The sequence below is a fragment of the Drosophila ananassae genome, chromosome 2R, assembly GCF_017639315.1.
Source record: "Drosophila ananassae strain 14024-0371.13 chromosome 2R, ASM1763931v2, whole genome shotgun sequence".
NCBI classification, from domain to species: Eukaryota; Metazoa; Arthropoda; class Insecta; order Diptera; family Drosophilidae; genus Drosophila; species Drosophila ananassae.
In genome coordinates, this window is record NC_057928.1 from 14,962,448 (window position 1) to 14,980,941 (window position 18,494).

General features: G+C 42.4%; 1 protein-coding gene across 15 annotated transcripts in view; it reads right to left on the minus strand.

The window, feature by feature from the left end:
• LOC6493277 (whirlin) overlaps positions 1-16,384 on the minus strand; it is a 28,968-nt gene extending 12,584 nt beyond the window's left edge. For 9 of the 15 annotated variants that reach the window (XM_032453788.2, XM_032453786.2, XM_032453787.2 and 6 more), the window contains exons 1-8: positions 14,543-16,383; positions 5,318-6,185; positions 5,117-5,255; positions 3,937-4,067; positions 1,872-2,161; positions 444-764; positions 213-384; positions 43-153 (exon numbers count right to left, since the gene is read on the minus strand). In XM_032453788.2, coding sequence (XP_032309679.1) covers positions 43-153; positions 213-384; positions 444-764; positions 1,872-2,161; positions 3,937-4,067; positions 5,117-5,255; positions 5,318-6,172 — 2,019 coding nt within the window. In that variant the 5' untranslated portion in view covers positions 6,173-6,185; positions 14,543-16,383. Of the gene's footprint in view, positions 1-42; positions 154-212; positions 385-443; positions 765-1,871; positions 2,162-3,936; positions 4,068-5,116; positions 5,256-5,317; positions 6,186-14,542 lie in introns of all 15 variants that reach the window. The other 6 variants (XM_044714677.1, XM_014908816.3, XM_044714676.1 and 3 more) reach the window with 2 other exon arrangements.
• Positions 16,385-18,494: the final 2,110 nt, after the last annotated feature.

Below are 18,494 nucleotides of genomic sequence, written 5' to 3' on the forward strand. Positions count from 1 at the left end.
TACAGAACAATTTCAAGAGAGATGGAATATCCTTAAACTTACCCTATGCCTATCCACGCTGTAAGGATCGCGTTCCCGTCGATACACCAACTCGTCGTATCGCGTGCGATCCTCGGGGAACACAAGTTCCCGGATTTCCGTCACCAGCGTGTGCTGGAAACCGAAAAGATTTATGGAATTTCAATTGATTTGAAATAGGCTATAACGCTCACCTTCTCGTACGTGTCTAGCATCTCTAATAAGACGGCAACAAAGGCATCTATGGTCATTGCTTTCGCACTATATTCGGCAATGTAGTACGAAAGGCTTGCAAAGTGATGACGTGGCAGCAGCGAGCGAGCCTTCTCCTCCACCATGGTCGCAATTTGACCTTTTCGTCGAGCTCTATTATTTAATTGAAAGACATTAAATGGCGGTATTGAAAGGGTGAAAAGTTTGCCCACCTCGTTCCCGTCGGGCTGTAAGCATCCCAGGGCTCCATCTCGATGGAGGTGCATGAGTGCGGCACCTTGCCTACGTCACGTATCACCAAGGACATGCGCTTGTGGTACTTCAGCTGGCCCACAGCCTCGTCGTGCGTCACATCGAGAAAGGACTGCCCGTTGACCTCAAGGATCTCGTCGCCGATCATCAGTCCGGCCCGGTCGGCCACACTATCCTTGTCCACGCCGGTCACAAATATCCCCAGACCGTACTCCACTCCGCCGCGAATCATCAGGCCCAGCGACTGGCCCGGTTCGATGAGCAACTCCACACGTCGTATCCTGTGGGTGTACAAATTTATTTTTATTCATGGAAAAAGATGAAAAATCCAACAACGAGCTATAAATTCGAATCAAAGATATTTTTTGTGAATTATTTCAAATTTTTGTCTTAGTAATGACGTCAACTAAACATCACTATGATTAACTAAATGACATTTCTTAATTTGTGGCATATCGATACACACATCATTTAAGATATTAAGATTAATAATCGGATGACTGCCATTCACAGTTTTTGAAGTGGGTCGCCTCCAGGAATTTTTACAAAAAATCGAAAAAAAAATTTCTCCTCCAGATTTTGATTCAGATTTGTGGAGAATCGATCTAGAAATCGAATAAGGTATCCCGCTTAAGAATCGGACGAATATTGGCAAAGATATAGCCTTCGCAGTGGCTCAGAGTGGCCCTCCTGGCATTTTTATAATTTTTGAAGGGGGTCCCCAGGATTTTTTACAAAAAATCGAAAAAATAATTCGTTTCCAGATTTTGATGCAGATTTGTGGAGAATCGATCTAGAAATCGATTAAGGTATCCCGCTTAAGAATCGGACGAATATTGGCAAAGAAATAGCCTTCGCAGTGGCTCAGAGTGGCCCTCCTGGCATTTTTATAATTTTTGAAGGTGATCCCCAGGAATTTTTACAAAAAATCGAAAAAATAATTTGTTTCCAGATTTTGATGCAGATTTGTGGAGAATCGATCTAGAAATCGATTAAGGTATCCCGCTTAAGAATCGGAAGATTATTGGCCAAGATATAGCCTTCGCAGTGGCTCAGAATGGCCCTCCTGACATTTTTATAATTTTTGAAGGGGATCCCCAGGATTTTTTACAAAAAATCAAAAAAAATAATTTGTTTCCAGATTTTGATGCAGATTTGTGGAAAATCGATCTAGAAATCGAGTAAGGTTTCCCGCTTAAGAATAGGATGATTATTGGCCAAGATATAGCTTTCATAGTGGCGTCAATTGGGGCTTCTTTAATAATTTAAATCCTGCGAGTCCTTTGATTACAATATATCAAGGTTATACACTCTTAGGCACATAAAACATTTCAAAAATAATATTTTGAAGAAAAAGTTGATAAAATTAGTTGTTTTTAAAGACTTACCGATCCCTTCGATCGCTGCGCCTGCCCCCGTACTCCATGGGCGGGGAGGCGGGCCGGCCGTGGCGGTCCATCCAGGAGCAGGTCTGGCGAAAGGGCAGCCCCGCCCCGGAGGCGGCCGCCGCCGCTGCTGCCGCCTGGTTCTGTGGGTGCAGGGGGGGTGCCATCGACGCGTACATGGGGTCCCGCGAAGGCGGCCCGAACCCGTGGAGCGGGGCGGTCGAGTTCAGCGTGGGCGGTGCGCGCACCGTCATACTGATTTGGCGTGACGATTTCAATATCTGCACACATCTCTGCGTTAAGAAAAAATGTGGCAATAGAAGAGACACAAAAGAGGATACGGAAGATGCGAGCAGAAACGGAACGAACCAACAATAACAAAGATAGATAGATAGATAGAAACAGAGACAGAGAGAGAGAGAGCGACAAAAAGGAGCAAAATACTAACTAAAATTAAATAATTAAAATAATTAACAATACAATAGTATTTAAAAGTGGCTTGGACAATACTGTGTGGGCAGAGTGGTGGCAGAAATGCGACGAAATAATTATTTTATTAAAGTTTAATTGTGGGCGTGTCCGTTGTTGCCAAATGAAAGCCACCAACCGACCGACCATTGCCTCCTGACCTCTGACCGGCTGCCGGTTGCTGTGGCCACTTTCGCGTTAGCTGTCATTATTTTAATAGTTCTAGCCAAATAAACTAATGTGAGAATGTGTGCAAGTTTGTGTTTCTGGCCAAAAAGCATGAAGGTGGCCAGGTGGTGCAGGTGCTGAGTGGAAATTAGCTCTGTGAGTCCTCACACATGTTCGAAATTTGTTGCATTTTTAGGTTTAGTTATCTTTTGGAATTTATTCAGCAAACTAAGTAAAGCTTTTGTAGTTAAGTTCTACTTGAATAAAATATTTAAAAGTCAGCTTCTGTTTCGAGCAATTAGTTGAGAGCAATTACTTATAGAGGATTACTTTTGAATTTCACTTTGTAGAGGCTGTCATGTCCGTCCAAACAATCAAAACTTAAAATAATTGAAAAAAATATATCAAAAGTACAAAAATTATATATTAAAAATGTTCAAAAATGCGACTAATCTATTGCCAATTTTTTCTCAGTGTTCAATTGTATTAGTGTGTTATTGATTTTATATTCATATATATTCATGTCGAATGTATCGTATTTGGTTCAGTAATATCCATACAAAAATTTACCAAGTGCATAAAGATTTAACAACTACGAAAAAGTCGTTCAAAGCAGACAGCAATCGATATGGGGAGGGAGTAGCTGGAGGATATCAATCTATACTATATAGAATCTATATGCTTGTATATATATTTGCATTTCCGTTTATCGTGGTTGCCCAAACAAGTTGTGTCGAAAATGGTTAAAGTTTAAATTGCTAGAAAGCGTGAGAAATGGCACAACACGTTCTATGGCACCAAGACCTCGTCGTCCTTCCGCCCGGCTAGTAATCTATATGAAGAAGAATTGTATTGACTATCATAACGTGTCACATAAAATATTCCACAATAAATTGACTTTCGTTGTTGGGCAGGCCAGAAACGGAGCAGGGAGCAGGCTGACTAAAGGCAGAAATTCTTTTCTTTTGGTTACTCTGTCAAGTGTCGGCCATAAAAGACGACGATGGTGGCCCAGTCTACAGTTCTGGCCATGCCAGCAGGGTACACATGTTTGTGGCTGTGTACATGTTTGATGGATAGGGCCCTATAATGGGCAACTATTAAGGACCAGCGATTGACAAAATGAAGCTGCCAGGCCCAGAAGCAGCCAGGCTCGAGAATCGCATTAAAAATCAATAATGTGTACAATAAAATCAGATAATATTCTGTGATGGCAGAAAAAATAAAAAAAAAATGTGACATGACTGTCACAGGAGCCCTCATCCTGACAGCTTCCATTTAAATTATTTAAGGCATCTATTAATTGAAATTACTGTATGCTTTAATCGATTTTTGTCTAAGAATAACATATTCTACTACAAAATATTGAGGAAGAGTATAAAAGAGATATAAATATATGCGATTCAGTGTATATATTTCGAGAGATGCTCACCTTCAACGCCTCCTCGTGATTGATGGAGGTGAATGGGGTGCCGTTCACCTCTAGGATTGTATCACCGGGTCGCAGTCCGGCGCGCTCGGCCACCGAGTTCTCCTCAATGCGCGAGATGTAAACGCCTAAGCCTACGCGATGGCAGCGATTCAAAATAAAAACAAAGACAAAATCAATTAGCAAGCCCGCACTCAAACATTCAATTTTTAATAAAAAGTTCTCACACCTCACACTGCCCCCATCCTTCCGACATCCGTCCTCAATTACACCGATCCCCCTTTCCAAGGGCTTTTCACTTTGTTTTTCATTAAGCTCAGCCGGGAGGACTTGGAGAACGGCATGACTGGAGGTCTGGAGGATGGAGTGCGGCAGCCATTTTATGTTTAATTTATAAAGCACGGCCATGTGTGTGTGAGTGTGAGTGTGCGGCAGCCAGCACAATGCCAGAAGGGCGGACAATGGAGAAGGAGGGGCGGCCAGAGGCGGAAGCCTGCATACGGGGCCAACTTAAATAGATTTTTATCGATTTTAAAGCCGTCCGCATATTGCAAACTAAAAATAAATTCTATAGCAGGAAATGGGAAATAAGGGAAGGCTGAAAGGCAGGGGGGATGGTTGGATGGCTGGATGGATGGATGGATGGATGGATGGATGGCTGGACGGGAATGAAGGAAGGAAGGAAGAGCTGGTTAGCCAAAAAGCTAGTCAGGTGCAAAATGCACTTGGAAATGTCAAAGCTGCTGGCGGTTTGTCACACAGACACAGACACTCACTAGGTGGTACACGTGGAAACATGGACATAAGACTCAGAGCGACCCCGACAATAAAATGAAATTGAAAACTAAATTGCACGTAAGAGCTTCCCAAGCCAAAATAGGAAACCAAAACCCTCCAGACCCAACCGACTGGGCGTGACGTGGAATCAAACGGCAAGGGGGGCGTGGCTCAGGTGCCTCAGATGGTTCAGGTGGCTCAGGTGAGAAAATGCCGGTAAATTTCACCTGCAATGGCATTTAATCGAAAGTAGGATTTTCTACTTTTATCTTTCTAGTTTTATTTTTGTATTTAGACAACAAAAAGTTTATGGTGCTTGAGGATACTACATTTTCCAGAGATTGAGACCCAGATTTTGAAGATTTATTCCCTCAATCTAACCAACATATCATATCATAATAGTTACCTGAGTCTTTTCCTCCTTTAACGCAGATTCCAAAGCCATGATCTATTTGCTGGTCACGGGACATGGAAACAGTTCGGGTGGTGAGCTCATGAATATTCGGAACACTGCGATCCCTTTCCCGCTCTCGATCCCGATAGATCTTTAAATAAAGATATATTACTATTATATTATATATAATAATAAAAAATAATATCCATTTACCTGGTGGGTTGTGGAGGGCGGACTGCTGGCCGGACTACGCCTGCCCGTGCGATCCCGCGTCCCGCCGTTGCTGTAGTGATAGCTACTCGTAGGAACTGATGACGACTGCGTGGCACTTGCCCCGAACATGCGCAGCACCTGCTCCGGCGATATGGGTCGCTTCTTGTTGCCGTTGCTTCCCGAGTGCTGGCCCATCGACCGCCCGCTGGCGGCCGTCGAAGTGGGCAGGGTTCCCGCCGTACCGGCGGCCATATGGCTGGCGGGTGAGGAGCTGAGGTAGGCGCTGCCGCGTCCAGGCAGGGATCCGCCCTTCGTCGGCACGCCCGCCGAGTTGTAGTAGTAGTGCGGTGAGTGGGGGCGTTCGATGATGGTGTAAGAGGTGCCCGGCGGCGAGTAGTACAGCCCAGAGCGTCCACCCCCACCTCGCAGCGAGCTGGTGCTGTTGCCGACACGTGCTCCCCCCGCTGCCGCCGCTGCTGCTGATCCGCCGTAGGGTCCGCTGCCCGGCGGCGGACTTATCATGCCGAAGGCCAGCCCAATGTCCTCCGCCTCATAGCTGCTGGCGACTGCCGCTCCACTTCCGCGCAGATGGTGCGCACTGAGGCCCGCCGAACCGCCCGTCGGCACACTCGACGACGACTGCGTGGCGCCCGCAATGAGACCGCCCAAGCTTCCGGCTCCGGCCGAGGGTCCGAGCCCCAGGCCAGCGGCCGCTGCAGCGTTGGCGTGGTATCCATAGGATCGGGCGCTCCAGCGCGAGGGTCCAAGATCACAGAGTTCGGCATAATCGTTGCCAGCTGCGCTCATTGTCAGGGGGTCGCCGTCGTATGGAATGCCACTGCCCCCAAGGCGCATTACACTGCTGGAGCTGGAAAATATAAAAAAAGATAATTAGTTGTCTGTCAAAATGCAATTGCTTCTTGGTTCCCCTTCAATGATTTTTAATATTACTCATACGTAGAATTTTTTATTACTCATACGCCATGTTTCCTCATTAATGGGGGATTACTCATACGCAGAGTTGGCTCATTAAAGGAAATATTATACAAATTTCAGTTGTTTATTTTAGTCGTTATGGTATTAACACAAAGTAGTAAGTACCCTTTAGTTTTCCAAACTTTCATACGGGGCGTATGAGTAATTATAACTACATCACTCATACGCAACGTGGGACGCCTAGAGGTATTATTTTGAAATAATAATTCTATAAAAATTTTTAAAAATAAAATATATATTCCACAACTAACCCATAAATTTTATTTAACCATAAATATATTTTAAAAGCAATTTCATGAGAACTTTGTTTACAAGACATTAAGACATATATTTCATGAGTTTTGGACTGATGCACTCCTGCACTTTATGGCAGGTATATCCAACCAGAATTGGGTTAAAGTACCTCCCTCCTAGCTACCCCCTCCTCCCTGCTCCATTCAATCTGCAATCCCATGGACAACTTTTGTTGGCGAACGCAACCCGCTAAGCCGCAGTTCAGACTGAGCACCATATTCAGAGCAAACAATAGCTTAATCTCCAGAGTCATATGGTGTACAGCCCCGCCTATTCCCTACCCCATCCCATCCCACATATACATATTCATTTCCACACACTACCGATTCAATGGAAACTCATGGCCCATGCTTCATTATTTATGAGCCAACTTTGGTTGGGAAAACAAAAACAGGTTAACACAAAGGCAGAAGCTCCATGTGCTCCGCCTCTCAAGGGGCTGGATGCCATTCCCTCAGTATCCTTCCCCATATTTTCACACCGTTCACCGTTAAAAGGATGCGGCACTGGCGGAGATGGGGGTGTACTCTGTGCTCATACATAAATAGTTGAAAATTGCCGTGCTCACTCATAGCCACTCGGTGTTCCAGGGCCATGGCATGACGGCAGTCCTGAGAGCTCCACGGCATTGGTTAGGAAATTTGAGCTGTTATTATCCGCAAATATAAAAATTGAGCCAGACTGGTATGCATTTATCGACCAATTGATGGAGGGAGGTGGACTCATCAATGATTTAAGAGCACTGATAGATATAGAATTGATTTAAAGCTGGCATGAATAAGAGTGTCTGCTATCAGTAGTAGTTTCAGTTAAATAAATTTTTAAAAAATAAAACTCTTCTCTTGTAAAACTCTTAAAAAAAAGAATTCAATTATACCAATAAAAGTTGCATCAAAGCCATAAATAAAACGCTCTCGATTAATCGAGTGTGAATAGCAAATAAGTTTCGAGTTCTCAAATACTCGTTACTGTGTGGGTGTGAGTTGGGAAGTTGAGTAAGTGTGTGAGTGTAAGTGTGTGTGTGTGTGGCAATGGTCATAAAGGGAGCAGGGGGTGGTGGGGAGGATAAAAGTGCACTTTCTGCTAAGCGCTGAAGAACAAAGCGCCGGCCAATTTGGTTTGACGCTTAAGCGCACTTAGCGGTCGACCATTGGCAAACACAAACACAATGAGGACACGCACACAGTTACAGACAGACACTCACACATTGACAGAAATACACATATACAGAGACACCTACGTAATGGTTGGCAATTGTGCTTACGTCTAACAAGCAGCCAATAATGTCCTTTTTGATTTACCGATACACATTTGCATTTCTTTCTGCCACACAACAAATTGGCAAGCAGACGCCATTACAAATGAGCCACACACACACATATACTAAGATAGAGAGGAAGAGGAAGCGAAAGGATATGTGTGAGTGAGTATTTTATATAAATATCAATAGAAGCATCAGCCAAAGCTTGCCCATATTATATACATATGACAATATATTTCTTCCCTGCACTCTTTCTGTGTATTTTTTTTCATCTATGTCATTTTGTTTCTACCATTTATTCCTTTTTGTACTTTATTTTATTTATTTTGTTATATTTTTTGTGGCGTTTGTTCTTGTTCTTCGGCAGCAACTGCCTTGGCTTTGTTAGAGAATAAACGGCAAAAACAGCATGCTCCAAACGTATTTACTCATGACCTTGCTAAAGCAAAGCCAGCTCACACACACACACTTGCCCACACACACACATGTGCGTTGCTCGTCCTGTGGCAGTGCCAGCGAATTGTTGTTGTCCCCGCTTGGCGTTGGCGCTTGTCACAAGGACATTTTTCATGTGCGGAATGTGACATTTGTTAGTCTGACTCTGGTTTGTGCCAGCCAGTCGAGTCGAGGCGAGTTGAGTTCAGTTGAGAGTGCATAGAGATGCACTGTGTCATGAATTGTATTAAAAATAAGACAATTTTTAAGTTTTTTTTGTTTTAAGGAATGTAAAAAAATAATATTCGACTGCTTTCCCTATAGAGTATATATTTTAAAACAATTATTAAATAAGCTACTTAGTTCTAAGAACAGAAATTTCTCATGTACCTTCTCTTGAAATGTCTTAAATAAATATTTAAAATATTATTTCCTATAGCCTCAATTATATAAACATTTTTTAAATCTCTAACCACTGTCTTGGACTACCAGCAGCTGGCACTTGGTTGTAACTATTCCGATGTTGCCACTGTCCTGACCCCCAAAACCTGCCTCTTATCTCTGGACTGCTGCTGCCGCTGTTGTTTGATTTGAAAATAAGTTTTGTATGTTGTTCACTCCAGTTTTTATGGCACTCGAGCCTATTCGGTGCATGTTGCATTTAGGCCTGGTGGTGGGGGTGTATGGCTGGGTGTTGTGTATCGTCCTTTTTGGTCGAATGCCCGCCAGCCCGACTGTGTATTTGAAATGTTTGCATTTTTCAAATAATTGCTAAACATTTCGATGTTTGAGTATTTGCATACCGAGAAGTGAACAAAGAAATGGTTGAAATTCAGGAGAGAGGATGTAGGGCCCATACTATAGAACCCTTTTTCGTCAGGCATAAATAATTGATGCTTAATATGCGGCGGGTATTTAACATTCAGCTTTTCGAGAGGGCTTAATAGTTGCCGGAGGCATATTAAAACATTAACCAAAGCTGCAGACTTTCGCCTGTAAAAGCCCCGAGCATTCATCAACGTTCATCATCATCAGTGATTTTTTCCTCCCTTTTTTTTCAGACTGAGCTCGTTGTTATTTTTTTTTTGGCGGTAAATTTTCTGGGGAAGTAATTATGATAAATGCAGGATATATGTATGCGGACGAGTGTGGGGGCGCATGAGTTTGCCTCTGCGGCATGTCGAACTTGTAACTGGGTTAATTGCGCGTAAATATAAAGAAGGTAACACTCACACACCCCCACGGAGAAGAAGGAGGAACATGTTTACCATTTCCTGTTTCCGGTGCCACTGCCACTGGGGCTGCTGCTGTCAATAAATCTTGAAGAAGATCTCAGAGAATTCCGATAAGCGTCAGCCAAACAAGCTGCAAAGCAAATTCTCGAGTTACGTGACTTTCTTTTGTTTGCTTTTGCATGAAAATTTGCAATATCTTTTTGGCCCAGAAATGTTGTATAGACTTTACTGCTCTAATGATAAGCAGAGAATAAAAACTGCAACGTGACAATTACAGATCTCATTTATTTATGACTTATGACTCACGAGTAATTTGTTTCTTTCGAAATTTGATTCCCCCAAATAATTGTTCAAGCCCTAGTTCGGAATAGCTTTTATGTAAGTAATTGTGTAACCAGCAAGTAAATTCAATTTTCCTCTGGAGGATATTGATTACCCGCAGATGAATGAAGATAATCCAAGGACACTACCATCCACTCGACTCCGAACAATGGCTCAGGTCTGCTCTTTACCCCCAAGGATTCGAGAACAATACATAATGCAGTATGCACATACATCTTCATGTATTAATCAGTTTTCGGGAGGTTGTAGCTCAATTAAGAGGTCCTTTTGGCTATTTGAGAGTCTTGTCGGAGTGTGTTAGGCAAAGGATATAATTTAACAAAGGAACTTGCTCTAAATTTAAGAGGAAAAAAGGTTCTTCCTTTGGCAAACTTTTCACTTTTCTTCTAGACAGAGTTGAGGGTGTGGTTCCCCAATGATATTCTTCCGAGAGCGGTCACGTAAACGACAAACGAAGCCAGAAGAAAATCTGTTATAATAAGATATGCACAAATGCACATGCATAAGTTAGAATGGAAAGGAAAGCCAGTCAGCAAAAGAAGAGCCAACCAAGCTGACTTACATGTCAACTATTGATTTTTTAATTAAATATTAATGAAGCACGAAGAACGGCAACAACACCAATAGGAACAGCGGCAAAAAATGGCACAGAACACGCTCGACAGAACCGGAGAAACGTTGAACAAGGAAGTAGAACGCCTCAGGTATGCTACAAAAAAATACAGAAAAAAACATGACACAGAAAGAAGGGTAGCCAGGTGAACCAGGTAGGGGACAGGTATACGAAATATACGGGAAAATTACGAATTTTTAATCACACGTCGCGTTTGTTATATAAGAAAAAGTATAAGGACTGGGGACCAACCTATAGAATATATATAATAACGTTGGAAGAAGGCGAACAGAAATCAAATAAAATAAATATTCAAAGCGTCGTCTCGCTGGCCCGCCAACCTCCCGGTTTTCCGCTTTTCCGCCCTTTATCCCATTTTCCTGCTGCCTATTTCCCTTCTTTTGAGTAGGTCGTCTATGCACAGACACGCAATAGCACTGAGAAAAAATCTATCAAGTTTATACATATCTAAAATATAAGAATATACAATAGTTCTTACTGTATTCAAACTATTTTTTTCCCTTTTAAGCATAAAATTAAATTTAAACCTTCTACTTATTATCCTTCATATCTTCTTATAACAATTTCTCTCTGTGTTCTAGGACAAAACCAAAAAAGTAGGAAATATGTGGAAATGTAAAAGGCAAATGAAACTAACTTGGAGCACAAGGAGCCCCCTTAAAAGGGGGAGTGGTCGCCTGTGTGTGTGTGTGCCAACGAGAGACAGGACAGCCAGGACAGGCTGGCATTTCCTACAAAACACACTGAGCCGCATTTTGTCCAGTCACGAAAACTTTTTGGCCTAAGCCCTAAAAAACAAAAAATACAAAAAAACACTAACAAAGATATACACACGTAGGTACATCGGAATGGAGGGGAGAGAGTTCAGGTTAGCAAGAAGCACTCGAGTCGACAAAGTCTCAAGTTGAATGAAGAACTCACGCAACTTACACACAAGCAGGACGACCAGGTGGCAGGACGAAAAGCCTAACTAACATGTTATGCAGAGCAGGAATACCAGTGGTGTCCCCCTATGTCCTTTGCCGTGTTTACATTGTGTCTCTGTGTACTGGGAATGCAAAGTTGACGCATTTGAAAATTGAAATTTATGACGTTAATAAATAATGGTGCATAGTTCCATAAGAAAAATAGAGCCTCTGTTAAGTCGATGACATGTGTATATATTTCAATCATAATCTAAATCAATTGAGAGTGGGACATGTCCTGGCATACTTTTCATTTGACAATTTATGACGCCGCGTTTAAGTATTTTCCATAAATCTTCGAGAGAATATTTCACATAATTCGGGTTGCCAAACTGCAGCCCATAAGCCCCTTAATTATTGTGTCAGCTAACTGAACATTAATAAACCACCCATTGTCATGAAAATAAAATCCAAAAATAGCCGCCAGACCGAATGGGGCTCGAGCCAAAATCAATAATAAATACATAAAGGGCCCAACAAATAATAAAAACAAGGGCAAAAAAAAAGGGACACCATCTGAATAAAAGATACACTTTGAAAATTATAGAAAATATATTCAAATTGATATTTTTAACTATATTTTAAGAATTCTCCAAGCTCTTATAATAAAAATATTAATAATTCTTCAGCTATAAACTAAATTGTGTCAGACTCATCGTAATTGTTGAATTGCGTGGAGCCTTCGTGGTCCTGGCTCTGCCACAAATAAGGATAATAAGCCAGCAATTAGTGTCACCGATAGACTTGCTGATGCCACGAAACGAAAAAGAGCCAACGGCAAGCCATTTAAAGCCATTTTCTCAAAACCAGAAAAAAAGGGAAAAAGGCGAGTAACAAATAAAAGGTTAAGCGAGGCACTCACCCCTGACACAAATCTATTATCCTACATCCCTTTTAGAGAAACAGTTGCAGAAAACTTGCAAGGACAAATCGCACCATTTTTATTAATATTTTTTTTCCTATTTGCCTATTTGGGAAACTACTGACTGAATGGTCCTTCCTTTATCCTTAGTCCTACCTATTCTCCCCCACTTCTGGCACAAGTCCTAGAATCAATTCAATGGCGAGAGCTGGAGGAAACTTTCTTAATACAAGATACTTAAAGGACTCGTGCACGCTCACAACTATTCCGGAGGCTTTCAATTGCCACCTCCTGGGCTGGGGATTTTCCATTTATTAGGTGTGCCAGAGTGTGTCCTGAATACTTGTGTCCTGGCAGAAGAAGAAGAACTCAAACCAAAAGTCTTAACTGAATTAAGAGAAAAACTTGCAACATTTCTAAGGCTCCGCCCTCCATCAAGGTCAGCTTACTTAATGAGCTCCTGCAGTGCTCGAGTTTAACAAAAAGGATTATTTGATATGGCAGCTACGCCCCCCTTTTAACGATTTACTTCCAGCTGGACACCTGTGTGTGTCACTTACCCCTACTCCGTCGTTTCGGACTTCAAGATTGATTATTATGCCACCAAAAACTAAACGCAGAAGGGGCTCGGCCTTTCAGGTCAGCTTTGGTTTGGTCACTTTCGGGCCACCTAATGATTGCTGGCCGAAAAAAACCAGCCGGATAGTGCCAGGTCAGGGTGCGTTCAGGGAATGTTGTGGGGTGTCACCCACACCTTGGAATAGCATAAAACAATTATTGGCATTTCTTTCTTTCACCTTCCACTTACAGTGGCGAGGGTTGGGTTTTTGGCTTGGTTTATGATGGTTGTAATTAAGCTGGGAATGAGGAAACGAACAGGGAAACCCTAAATCGATAAAAATTCCACTTGAATTATGAGAGCTGCTTTAAAACGAGATCCATCACAACAAAGGATATTCTCACCTATCCTCACCTTGAACCAACCATTATTAACGATGGAGTGTCAACAATATAATAAGAGCAAGATATTAATAGCCTAAAAAACACATTCGTGGCTGACACTCGCCATGAAACATGGTCTGAGTAATAACTATTTAATGAGTTTATGTCACAGCCGGCCGAACACAGGAGGCTAAAACTACTTGGCTGCGAACCAAGTGGCAAGTGGCAAGCGGCAAGTGGCAACTGCCGTCACCGGGAGAACATTTCCATCCACTGACGCCATTTAATTAAAATTTGCGCCTAATTAATTGCCGAAAACGGAAGCGCACAGCCTGACAGGACATTGCCAGGGCACACTAGGCGTATGAGTGATTTTGCTTGTTTTTGGGCGTACGGGGGCAGTGGCACACTAATTGAAAATGAAATTTTGATTTTTGGCCTTTATGTGGTCGGGCGTTTTATTGTTCAGTTTGCATGATTGATTTCGATAGCTAAATATTTCCCAATTATGCATAAATTATAATGCTACCACTCCCGCCCAGCGGCCATCGCCCATCACCCATCGCCCAAAAGTAGGCAACACCTTTGTTGTTTCCCGTTTTTGTGTTTTTTCGGTTCGCTGGCATCATTTTTGCCCTGCATATTTGATGGCTGAGCTTTTAATTGAAACTGAGTTGTGGTTATTACGATTGTAAGTGGCGTTCCCAAGCGAGGGATGCTGGGGAGGGGAGTGGAAAAAATTTATGCAAATTAAGACTGCACTGAGAGGGCGTTCGCAATTAAAGGGAAATTGCAGCACGAAGCGGAACAAGAGGAAAAGAATAAAAACGCTGTAATTGAAGGGCATTTGAAGAGGGCGAGAGTTCTGAACACTGCTTGAGATAGGGATTGACGAGGTGTCCTTGAAGGCGTTAAGGATGGAGGATTTTTACAAATGGGAAATGGAATCTTAAGGAATCTTAACCTCTCGAAGTAGAAATTTAATTTATTTAATTATTTATAATGTTTAAATTATTAGATAGCTCCAACTATCACATTTATTATCATAATTATCATATAAGGATACCTCCTAGCAACATCCTTGATGCGAAATCCCTTTTTTGTAGCATACTTTTAAGGGCACTGGCATACAAACTTCCCCATCCATTCAAAAACCATCAACACAGCCATTTATTATACAAGTTATATACAATTCACATTCAGTCCCTTATCTATGTCCTTTTTGTGTGTTCATTTCACTTTTTGGGTTGCATGCTCACCTGTTTGAAATTCTAAGGATACATTAAAACTGCCGTTGCTTGCCGTTTGCTCTGGTTTGTGTGCGAGTGTGTGGCTATTGGAGGATACTGGCTGAGGCTCTGTGTGCTGGCCAGTGCTCGTGGTGGTGGTGGCGGCTTTGGGCTTCCTATTGAATTGATTGTGACAGGACCGGACGCTGGTCCTGTCCGCACCACTGTTGTCCTGCTGACAGGCTTCCTGCAACAGTCAGCTGGTCGATGCTGCTGCTGCTGCTGCTTGTGGCATGCAAAGAGTTTGCCTTTGAGTTCCACAGATCCTGTCACTTTATGCGCTTCCTGCCCCTCGATGCCGCCACGTTGTGGCGAGAGTGAAAGTATTTTTTTGCTTTTCGCCTCCTCCTTTGTTGTATTTTATCGTGGTGAGTTTCGGTTCGGTTTCAGGACTCTCTCCCTCTCATTCCCTCTCTGTCCCTCGCTCTCAAGCTCTCCTCTCCCGCTCTCTTTTTGGAGAGCAAATTTTTCGGTTGAGTAAATTTTTAAATTATTTTTTATTTCGATTTCTGGTGCAGTATTTTAATATTTAATATTTTTTCTATTTGATTTTATTAATTTTCTTAAATTTTTTGTAATATTTTTGTAGACTCTTCAGGGAAGCTGCAGGACATGCTGGATTAACGGATTTCGTTCTCTGCTCTCCGCCGAGCTGCACGCCTATAATCTGGCAAACTTGCGTACTCCGTGCCCTTATTCGTATTTCGTACACCCGTACCCGTGTACCCGTAACCGTAACCGTATCCCGAGCAAGGACTCCGAAACCGAATTTCGGACTACTGGCTACTGGCTACTGGCCCGACTCCGAAATCTCTGTCGTACGTGGCGAATTTGACGTTTTGTGTAATTTAACCTTCCTGCCCTACTCTCCTCGAATGCGTCATCGGGAATCGGACTTTGAATGCGAGCAGGAGCATAGACAGTAGCAGAGTCCAGGAGCCCAGTTGTATAGTCGAGTGGCTTATTTATTTGCTTAATATTTTATTTGGCACTCACACTCGCGCACACGCACACACACACACACACACACTATACACTTTGTTGCACATGTTTTCGTACTATTTTGCCCCGTTTATTTGGCTTGTTTTTCCTTCCCCGCGTTAACCATACGCCATGTTGTACGCCAGCCCCAGTTGAGGCTCAGTTGCGAGCCAGAAGGCCAAAAGGCTTCAAGGTTATTATTTCCTTGCTGTTTTTCCTTCTTAGCAGAAAAAACCGAAGATGAAACTCTCTTTCATCTGCAATTGTTATCCTTGTTCTTGATTTTTTTCGTTTTTTTTTTTTGCCAATTTAATGGTGGAGGTTCATTGGAGGCCCATTTGCAGGCCGTTCTTGGCTGTATCTATGGCCTGTGCATATTTGTGCACAAAAATCCCGAAAAAAAAAACAAGCAAAAGGACATCATCGAAGGAGGAAAATCGTTTCGCACATTACACACAACAACAGGGAAGAGCCAGAGTTGTCCTGTCTCTCTCCTTCTTGCGCCTCAGGCTGCCCATAATTGGCATTTTTGTTTAACTCGAAACATTTTTTTTTTTTAAACACTTTTTTTGGAAACTTTTTATATTTTTTGCTCTGTTGCTTTGTCGTTTTTACGCGTTTATATGGTTTTGGGCCAACGCTGAGCCCTCTGCAATTATTTTATGGTAATTTCTTTTTTTTTTTTGTTGCTTTTCTTTTCCACGAAGCGCGATTCGGGCTGCGATTTGTAGTCCCCTCGCCCCCTGCTATCAGAATTTTTTCGGCGGAGCTCCGCGTCTTGACCGTTTGGCTCCACTTCTCCGACTACTTTGGGGGCTTCGCTATATATCGCTAACCAGAGGCCTCGGCCCGAAAGCTTTTCCCCCGATTTTGGCGACATCCTGGCGAGCTTGGCGCCTCTCTCTGTCTCTCTCTCTTGTTGGTCTTGCACTCAAAGTTTGCGTTGTTTGGATTTTGTTATTTTAATGTTCACTGAGCAGTCCCCGAGCGACCAGGATAAGAGAGGCGGCGATATGGGGGTGCAGTCTCAGTCTCGTTTTTCGTGTGCTTTTGAGGATTTCTTTCGTGTAATTGTTTTCGTTACGTTTGTTACGTTTGTTATGGGCACCAGGTCCACATGCACCTAAAATGTAGACGTAATTGTGCACTCGGATAAATTTCGGGGGTACTATTGGGGATAATATTCAATTTTATTATCATATGCCACATCATAGTAAGTTGGTTATTGAAAGTAGATACAGTTTTTATATGAAAATAATTTTATTTTATTACCCTGTTTGGTCATAAAACTCTTTAGCCTTGATATTTATGTTTATAAAACCTTTTCTATCTATTCTCTCTAAGAAATTTTTATTCATAGAACTTAAATATAACAATTTATAAACTCTATTTATTTTTTTGTAATTTAAAAAAGTAAAAAACCAAATATTTAATCTCAATACCCCATTATAGAACTCTCTGTAGCGTTTTTTTCAATAAAGCTGCATTGAAACCATCTTCCAATTAAGTGTCTTGGTGTAACCATAAAAGCCATCCAACAAAACCCGCGCCCATCAAGAGCCTCCCTCCAGTTGCCTCTGCCTCTGCTCCTGCCTCCCAGCCGCCCCTGGCGGGACCCTGATGAGCAGTACTAGTATCAAAAGCAAAAACAACTCACTCAATAGTCCGCAAAACGAAATGAAGCCCCATCCAAAGCCGAGAGGCCCAAAAAGAAACAGGTAATGCGAAAGCTGCTGGAAAAGCTCTACTTTCTCTCTGGCTCTCCCTTTTCACTTTCTCTCTTTTGACGTTTCTCCCACACAAGGAAGGAATTCAACACAGCTGGCAAAGAAACGTCAAAATATGTGACAGGAGCAGAGCAGAGCAGAGAAGGCCAGTCGCAGAAGAAGAAGAACTTGGCAAACACCAGGAGGTCTATCAGGTAACAGAGCTCCTTTGCTTTCTCTTAGCCACTCTGGGGATGCTGTCCGTAGTGTTTTTTTTCGTTCGTTTTTTTGTGGAGAGAGAGAAAGTGGAGAGGTGTGGGTGATGGCACGACACGTTGTTGCATTTTCGCCTGTCGGAGAGAAGGCGCTTAAAAGCAGGCAACTGAAAATAAGGGGTTGAGTCCTTTGGATGGGTTTTATGCATTTCTGGAAGGTGTTCGAAACACCAGTCAGAACTGTTTCAAAACTTTTTTTTAGGTTAAAAAAATATATATTATTAATATATATATATCTTTTATTTCAATCAAATAATCTTCTATTCTTCTAAATATTTTAAACAAAAATAAGTTCAAAAACTATATTTTCTAAGAAAAAGGAAATAGAACACCATTCAAGAATACTCTAAACTTGTATGCTTTTTAGTAGAGTATAGAGTATTTAATACTTCGTCTTTGGAATATTTAACCAAGTTTTTGCATTTTTTATGTTTGGCTGCTTTTTGTTTGAAGGTTTCGACCTGGTGTCGATGGAAATGTACACGTGCTCTATATGGTCGAGGGAATCGTTAAGGATGAGGGTGCAGCCCTCTGTGAGAAGGAAGGTGGCGTGTGAGCCGAGGAGAAGGCCAAACTAGACTGTCGTCACTGCTTGGCTGTCGTCCTCCCCCTCTGACTTTTCAAACTTTCTAATTGAATTTCTTGCTTTGACCTGCAGCTCTGACCCTGTCTTATCAATTGTATCGTGTGGGTGGCGGCGAGAGTGTATTGGAAATTATGTCATACTGGCTGCGTCATTGTGTCTGCTTGAGGTTATTGATTATTCCTTGTCGGTTATGACGAAATGCGTTTGTAAGCTAAAAAATATCCCCCTCATCCTTCATAATGTGGTCCTTCCTGTTCTGCTCTTGACTTGCACAACTATGACGTCATTGTTAACCCCGGAGCTTTCACGATAGTGGCCCCGGCGCGCCCCCTTTTTAATGCCGCCCCTGTCCCTGTCGCTGTCCAACCATTCTG